Raw genomic sequence first — 8125 nt, 5'->3', positions numbered from 1 at the left:
TATTAAAGATATCACATTTTGTATTCTGTCCAAATTAGGTCTGTGATGTAGTAATCAAATCAATTGAGGTGTTCAAAGATATTGAATCTTTTATTTGGTTGTAGGTTTTTGTAGACAAAGTAAAACGTGAAACGTAAGTAATTTTGTGATTCACGTCTAAAAAGAAAGCAATGAAAAAGAATGTTGTATGTCAAATGTTGATCCATTTTATGGATATTTTGTTTGGGATGATCTTTGACATTCATCAATAAACCCCAATAACTAGGACCAATACCATAAGCCTCCATAAGTTGGAAGTAGCCAAATTTTGGCTTTCAATTGTCTTTTTCTTTTCTTTTGGAACAGAAGGGTAACTTCATTAAGATTAAAAAGTGATACAGGCACTACAGCCCCAATAAAGCCACCCAACAAGAGCAGCAAACAGACCCATGCCAAAGCAGAGCCCCAGGCAGCTCTATGTAAACAAGCAAGGCTGCCACCATCCCTTCAAATGCGAGAACAGGAGAGGAATCAAGCCCGGAGCAAGGGCACCAGCTATGAGGGCAAAGGCCCTGCTGCATTGATTCCCGTTTTTCTGTAGCCCTCTGCTCTCGCTAGACAGGAGCCGAAAACTTGCAACAAAACCAGGGCAGGGCAATGCAACCACAAAGCAGAAAATCAAAAGGCAAAGAAAACCAAGACCACAGCCTCCAGCAACCACAGCCCAACGCGCAGAAAGACAAACCTGGAGGCCTAACCATCGGAAACCAACTAACCTAGCAGCAACCTTCGGCCCCTGAGTATAACCACAGTGGCATCAAACATCAGAGGGAAGATGATCTCTCCCTTCGTGCGCATTTGGCAAGAGAATAAAAACCACTCCCACAAGTGGAAGGTAGAAAAATGTCCCCATCAAGCAGAATCAGCCAAGACTGCTGGCAAAAGTCTAACCAAGGCCAAACATGCAGGAAAGCAGGGGGGAGGGGAAATGGAAAAAGTAACCGGAACAAAAAAGATTAAGGTTGAGGATGGTCGGCTGAGGAGAGCCAGTCGCACAAGCCAAAGGCATAGGGTTTTCTTGAGTTTTAGAGAGAGGCAGAAGATACTTTTTTTCTTGAGTTTCCGAAAACATAAGTGAACTGGCTTTCAACACTTCTACTGAAAATGGGGAAAAACTTTGCATCAATACTATGCAGTTCCCCTAGCTAAGGAAGAAAACCACAGTACGATATTTATTCTTTGGTACAAAACAAACCACAGTTGGGAATAGGGGAAGGGTTAAGAATTAAAAAAAAAAAAAAAACAATTGTACATCATTTAAAACTAGCACCAGAAAAGACCATTCTCGAACATTATCACAAGTCTTAAAAGCACTAACAGCGAACTATATACCTTGAATGTATTCTCTCATTAACCCAATAAACCAAAGCTGTTAGGTGGCCATACCTAACAAAGAAGAGATCAGAAAAATGCTTTAAGTGCTTTGCAAAATTTGACCAATAATAAGAAACATATAAAATAAATAGAAAGACTAGGTAAGTACTGCAAATCATAATCCATTTGAGCAGAAACTTTAAGTGAAGACATGTCAAATATACCAATATTCATGCCTGTGTTCAAAGATCACGGGAGTTGATCCAACATAACCTTAATATATTGCATACATACCCAGTTTCTAAACCCCTACACATACAAGACCGTCAAGTCTTACTTATAAATGATAAGCATGCACCTTACTTTTATTTCTTTCTTTCAGTAATTCGGTAAAGTTTATAAGTGAAAGGTCTAACATCATGTGAATCAAATGATGTTTCTATGGAGACAAGTTGTGTCCCGACATTCTAAAGATAGACAAAGCTTAACAGCATCTTTTCAAACCAAAACTACCAAGAAAGCCCATTTTTTTTACTATTTTAATCGGAACCTAATTTGCTTGTTTGAGACATTAACACCAAAAGGTTGCATCATGATCCGCCAAACTAGTTCAAGTCCCAACCACAAAAATCCTAAATCATTTAAAACTGGTTAAGCACACAAATAAGACAAGTGAAACTAATTTAGTTGAGCCAGATAAGCATAGTCTTGGCTTTTTAAGCACTAAATTCACTGAAATAATGGTTTTATGACATGCAAGAACTAAAACTGGGTCAAAAGGGATTACCTGCAAAAGGATAAATGAAAAATGCCAAAGAACTCATACACCAAATCACTCTATGTTTAACATGTCCCATATTATTAATTCCAACAAATATACTTCAATTCATTCTTGTGAACAAATCCAAAGGCAATAGAGTTAACAATGCTTACCCTCATAAACACTTTCCCTTCAATAAGCCCATAAGGAAGAGGACCAAAATGCCGTGAATCACGTGAAACATACAAGTTATCCCCTTGAATCCAAACATGCCCCTTTGGAACCTATCCATTTAAACCAAAAGCAAAATAACAGAAAAATGATCATTCAAGAATCTAACGCTATGTTATGTGTCACAACTCAACCCAGCCCACAGGGAATGAGCGTATTATGAGAGCATAAGCCAGATTGTCTTCTTTGGGCTTAGAGGTCCCTCAAAGTTGTGCCGTCCTAGGTGCACCTCCAGAGGTTTGAACCTACGCCACAACACAGACAAACATGAGTGCACTCTTATCAGAAATACCAACTGATTCCGTTCTGATAAAAGTGCACTCATATGTGTGCTGTGATGAGGGTTTGAATCTCTAGAAGCACACGAGGAGAGCAAAACCTTGAGGGACCTGTGGGACTCAAAAAGGGCAATTCTAGCTTATGCTCTCAGGACAAGGCACATGTTCAGCGGGCTGGGTCTGCTGGTGACTATATGTTTCTGCAAAGACCCAAGCTTTTACTTTTCCTTTTCCAATCTATCGAAACCTCCATTCAACATAGTGTTCCATATCAAAAGAAATTAGAATTTTGCTCCTAGTTGTAAAATTATAAAAATCCAATCGCAAAAACAACTCAGAGCCTAAATGTTCATTATTCAGCTATATCTAATCCATCAAAACTACAATACTCAACAAGATGAAAAAACATAAATGAATACTTTGTCAGAACACAGAAGACCCAATTAAAAGGAGAAGAAGAGTACCACAAGAGAACGGGAGCTGAAGCTCCGAGTGGGGTCTAACGAGAAAGTAACTCTATCACCTTCCATGGCTACAATGCGCTTAGTTAGGGTCTTATTAGGGTCGAGCGGCGACCGAACCAAGACCAAATCACCCGAACCCAGTTTGCCTATCCGATGAGACAAGTGTTCCACAAGTACGACGTCGCCGGTTATGTTTAACGTTGGGAGCATACTAGGACCCAGAACCTGCATCAATTCAATTAATTCCTAAAAAATAAATAAATAAAAGAAAAGAAAAGAAAGAAAGAAGAGGGAAAGTTTGAGTAGGTTACAGACATGGTTGGATGATACTACGTAGGCGTCGGTGACGTGTAGCAAGCAAAGGAATTTAACGATAATGGAAGCTCGATCCATGGCTTCTTTTGCTATGCTTCTCCATTGTCTCATTTTTTTTTTTTTGGCCCCTCTTCTTTTAGGGGCTTGTTGGGTTTAAGCTCGTTCGGTAAATTAATATAACGTCAGTATTTAGAACTTATTTACATATTTGACTCAAAAGTTTTGGTTTTTCCCCAAATTAATGGTTTATATTCACACTTTTCAGATAAACCTAAAACACAAATACTTTAAGAAGAAAATAAGAAACACCTGTAACATAGGTTTTTCTTGTATACATAATGGAAGTTTATTAGCTTAATATTGATGACCACAAAAACTTTATTGTTCATCAATTTAATTTAACAGAAAAATTATTTTTTTCTCAGACAAATGTATAATTTGAAGACATTGATACTAGGAGCTCAAGTCAAAGCTCAAAGCCTTGTATGAATATACAACCAGTGACAAGGAACCAATTAATATCCTAAGAAAGCTGTTCTATATGGGTACAGGCTTCAACTTCATGCCATGTTTATCTGTCATGTATCATGCTGTTTGGTTTGGATTAGTTAAACTAATCAATCCTTTCTAGATTAAACATCACCATATCTTCAAGCCCTAACCGAAAATTGCTTTGAGGAAGACATTGGAGACTCTTGATTGCAATATCAGCTTTCTCTTTTGCCAGCTCTTGTGCCCTTTCGATTCCCCCACATTGCTTTACTAGTTCGATTGCTTCGTCAAGGGAACCAGTCTCACAGAACTCAGATTCAATGATTTCTCTAAGTTTTGTCTCCTTTTCGAGCGCAAAAATTACAGGTGCTGTGAGGTTGCCTTTTGCTAGATCACTACCAGCTGGCTTCCCCAGCTGCTCTGCTGATTGTGTAAAATCCAATATGTCATCAACAACTTGGAATGATAGGCCAAGATTCTTTCCATATTCATACATTTGCTCTGTTACACTACGATCAGCTCCACTGAAAATGGCGGCTCCCTTGGTACTAGCTGCAATCAATGAAGCTGTTTTGTAATAACTCTTTAGCAAATAGTCCTCAAGTTTGACATCACAGTCAAACAAACTCGATGCCTGCTTAATCTCACCACTCGCAAAATCCTTAATAACCTGCAATATCATTAATGAGGATACACTTGAGACTAGTTAAAGTAAAATATCAATAGTTTGAGAACTATCTCCATAGCCACAGCACGTTTCGAATCTCCACAGGTGGTACTTTTTAGTCAATACTTGGGTTTACCCTAAATGTTAGGCCTAGGTCCTACATACCTGGCTAATGAGCTTAATGACTTCAAGGTTTTCAAGATTTGCAAGGTACCATGACGACTGAGCAAACATGAAGTCCCCAGCCAGTACGGCTACTCTCGTGCCGTACAGTTGGTGAACCGTCTCTTTTCCTGCAATTAAATTAACATACAGTTCCAAATTAGCAGTCTCCCAAATGATGAAAGACTAGGAGAAAAAAAGATATCGAAGAAATTCAAGCTCTTCCCTTGAGATCAAAACTTCTATTATTACTATTAACATTACTATTGAATGTTAAAACCGAGCAGTCAGAATCATTCGATGGAATGGTAGGTGCAGTGGTTCCTGTCCCTAACATGCACAGGCTAGAAATTTGGCGACAGTTTCACTCTTAAACACCACCACAACTACCAATTTGTTATTTATGTACAAAGAATATGGACGCCCCACATTTGCACATGCACTTATTGTATATACTGAAATAGAAATTGCCCTTATACATGTGTATAGAAGGCTGCAACCATAGCCTCAATTATCCTGAAGAAAATGTACTTCTTGCCGACTATTTAACGTTAATAAAGAATCTCCAACTCGTAAACTACTATAAAAGCATAGTATTTTCTTTTTTTAAGAAAGCCGGAGATTTCCATTCCTAAAACTTCTCTTTTCCCTCTTTCTGTTGTAGAAGCTGACCCTCAACAATGGTATAGAGTTGGCCTAGAGTAACTCGCACACCAAGATGATCCATCATCCAGGATGATCAGTGTGGTGATTAGACCAAAAGCATAGACTACCTATTTCTTAATGCACTTGCATGGAAGAACTATTATCTCTTTAGGTTTGAGATGGTTTCTTATTAAGAACAGCACATCAAACACATGAAAAAAGATGTTAATTTATGGGCTAACCTCTTCGCATATCACTTTCATCTAATACATCATCATGTATCAAGCTTGCAGTATGAATCATCTCAATGATCTCCGCTAATCGCCGATGCTTTGTAGTAAGGTCCCTGGAAAAAAAAGATATACAAAATGGAGATTAGTCTAAAACTATAACGAAAATGTGTTTAATATGTTAAGAGAGTTCTGAATCGTTACTTCAATCCGACTAACTCTGCCGTAGCTCTTGAAACTAAGAACACCAGGGCCGGTCTCATTCTCTTACCACCAGCACCAAAGATCTGCTCAGCTGCAGACATTAGAACAGGGTTCTCTGCACCAACAATCTAGCAGATCATCATCATCAGATACATAACTAACATCAAGATCTTCAAAGAACTAAACAAATCAAAAAGTCAATTCTTCCAAGCTAAGCAGACAAATTGAAGCAGCTATGCATAATCAATCAAGCAAACCTAAGATTTCAATAAACAAAGAAGCAACATATCTATTAGTTAATTCATCTGGCCTCATTAGATGAACCAAAACGTGCAAAACCTTATTAGTGACCATAGAACTTGAACAAAATCATCCCCAACATGCAGAAAATCCGATATATGACAACGGAACTATAAGGGACAAGTAAGAATTAAAGTCTCAATGAGCACTTACTGACTGGAGATTTTGATTTAGAGTCTGGAGGTCATCGGCTACAACTTTGAACAAGTTTGCTAGTGAAATGGGACTTTTAGCCTCTTTCTTCAAATCCAACACTGGCGCAGTACGTTGACCGACTCCTACATTGATGTCAAAGTGGACAAAAATCTATTATTCCAATTACTGAACTCAAATCTGTAATAACAAAATCTAATAACCAAAACATAAGATGAAAATTAAACTATTCTTTCCTATTAAACATGACACCAATAACCAAAAGAATAATCCCAAGTATATGAATTCCAATAGTAACAATAAAAAAGTATAGAACCTCAACCAAGTAATGAGATACAGACAGATTAAAGATACCATGCCAAAGCAATTTTTGAAAACTAATAACAAATATACAGTGTGCTAAATTTGATAGAACCGAGTATAAAATTGAATTTGAATAACTTACTACCAAAAACAAGATTAAAACTTGAAAGATGTTTAGGTAGCAAAAATATTACCATCAAGCAGAGCCTCTGAAGTATTTGTGGAGAACACACGAGTTCTACTAATGTTTTGCCTGCAACAAGCCATTCTTCTAGCTCCATAGACTTTAGTGGCAAATGTTTTTCCATGATTCTTCACTACGTGCCTTTCAATTGAAGAATTAGAAGAGGAGCCAACAGCAACCAAATCAAGCACTCTTGTTCCAAAATCAAGATTGTGGCATGTCATTGACATCATTCTTAATACGAACACCCAACCAAGAACCCAAAAAAAAAAAAAAAAAAAAAGAAGAGCAAAAATGCCAAGTTTTGCTCTTTTTAACAAAAACCCAGAAATAAAAATTCAATCTTTAGTCAATTTCCCATAAAAGAATCACTAAAATGAAGAAAACAGGCTGAAAGAAAAACTGGGTATTCGGCAAGAAACTGTAAAAACGACTTCAAAAGAGCTCAAAAGGATGTCTTCAAACTTAAAAAGCTTCCATTTCTATTACAAGAAAAAAAGAAAACAATGTCCTCCCAAGTTTAAGAAGGTTCAGAAATTTTGGGTGGATGAAAAGATCCCACATAGGACTTGTTGTAGTTTTGTCCTGAGCTGCTTATCAGTTCAATAAAAGAGTTTGAGAGGCTATTGACGTTTTTTCGCTACAAAATGAAAAAAGCGAGATTTGTTCAAATACATGTAAGAAGGAAATTTTATGGAAATTAAAGAACGGCCGTAGGATATATTATATTTGGGTCAGAATCAATTAAGAGGCCTCCTTGCAAATTGGCGGTTTTCGATCGAAACATGAGCCATGTAATACCTCCTTTATATCTTCTTGCAATTGAGTGATCAATATAGAATTGCCACGTGTTTGATTCTTTCTCATCCAAATAATTAGTTGATGATTTTATCATTAAACTCCCATTATCCATTAACATTGGCTTAATGATCAAACATGTTCACCGTCCTAGATGTAACATGTATTTAAGTTGTGCTAATTGTATTTATTATTTAAATTTTGTATTGTTATTATAATTCAAAAGAAAAAGAAAGAATGATGTTTTAACTTTTAAATTCTTAAATACAATTTATTATAGTTATTCACACATAGTATTTTCAGGTTTAAACATTAAAAAACCTCTTTTAAACTCTATTTAAAAATTGAAATCCTTGGCAATTAATTCAGCCTTTGAAATATAATTTTTTTTTTAAATTCTTAACAGCTCGTTAAAAGATGATACGGCGGTTAATATGATGGTTGATGTAAAAAAATAATAGTATGATGGATGGCACAAGATTTGATTTGGAGGATTTAATTAATTTTTTAATTATTTTATGAGGGTTAATTTATTTATAGAATTTATATAAAATAGTTTTAAAATTTATAGAAAATTATACTATGT

At 36.4% G+C, this 8125-nt stretch overlaps 2 protein-coding genes across 2 annotated transcripts; both read right to left on the bottom strand.

Annotated features, from left to right (window-relative positions):
- Window positions 1-288: 288 nt before the first annotated feature.
- Window positions 289-3635, bottom strand: LOC108464213 (uncharacterized). The gene is made up of 4 exons (XM_017764374.2): window positions 3402-3635; window positions 3087-3311; window positions 2287-2397; window positions 289-1425 (listed from the first exon to the last, which is right to left on the bottom strand). The coding sequence occupies exons 1-4, from the start codon at window positions 3510-3512 to the stop codon at window positions 1390-1392; spliced, it is 483 nt and encodes a 160-aa protein (XP_017619863.1). The 5' UTR covers window positions 3513-3635; the 3' UTR covers window positions 289-1389.
- Window positions 3636-3793: 158 nt separating this feature from the next.
- LOC108464212 (solanesyl diphosphate synthase 1, chloroplastic-like) lies at window positions 3794-7510 on the bottom strand. The gene is made up of 6 exons (XM_017764373.2): window positions 6752-7510; window positions 6255-6379; window positions 5802-5929; window positions 5610-5713; window positions 4726-4853; window positions 3794-4563 (listed from the first exon to the last, which is right to left on the bottom strand). Exons 1-6 carry the CDS (start codon window positions 6972-6974, stop codon window positions 4015-4017), a joined length of 1257 nt encoding a protein of 418 aa, XP_017619862.1. The 5' UTR covers window positions 6975-7510; the 3' UTR covers window positions 3794-4014.
- Between the last annotated feature and the right edge of the window lie 615 nt (window positions 7511-8125).

Source organism: Gossypium arboreum, chromosome 13 (assembly GCF_025698485.1).
Source record: "Gossypium arboreum isolate Shixiya-1 chromosome 13, ASM2569848v2, whole genome shotgun sequence".
Taxonomy (NCBI): Eukaryota; Viridiplantae; Streptophyta; class Magnoliopsida; order Malvales; family Malvaceae; genus Gossypium; species Gossypium arboreum.
This window is presented reverse-complemented; position numbering and strand designations above follow the sequence as displayed.

Coding starts and splice junctions, on each gene's coding strand:
- LOC108464213 (XM_017764374.2), bottom strand. CDS start 3,512: ATGAGACAATGGAGAAGCATAGCAAAAGAAGCCATGGATCGAGCTTCC. Junction 2,398..3,086: donor TCAGCTCCCGTTCTCTTGTG/GTACTCTTCTTC, acceptor TTAAATGGATAG/GTTCCAAAGGGGCATGTTTG. Junction 1,426..2,286: donor AAGGGAAAGTGTTTATGAGG/GTAAGCATTGTT, acceptor CTTCTTTGTTAG/GTATGGCCACCTAACAGCTT.
- LOC108464212 (XM_017764373.2), bottom strand. CDS start 6,974: ATGATGTCAATGACATGCCACAATCTTGATTTTGGAACAAGAGTGCTT. Junction 5,930..6,254: donor TAAATCAAAATCTCCAGTCA/GTAAGTGCTCAT, acceptor ATGATCTGCTAG/ATTGTTGGTGCAGAGAACCC. Junction 4,854..5,609: donor TGAAAGTGATATGCGAAGAG/GTTAGCCCATAA, acceptor ATTTAATTGCAG/GAAAAGAGACGGTTCACCAA.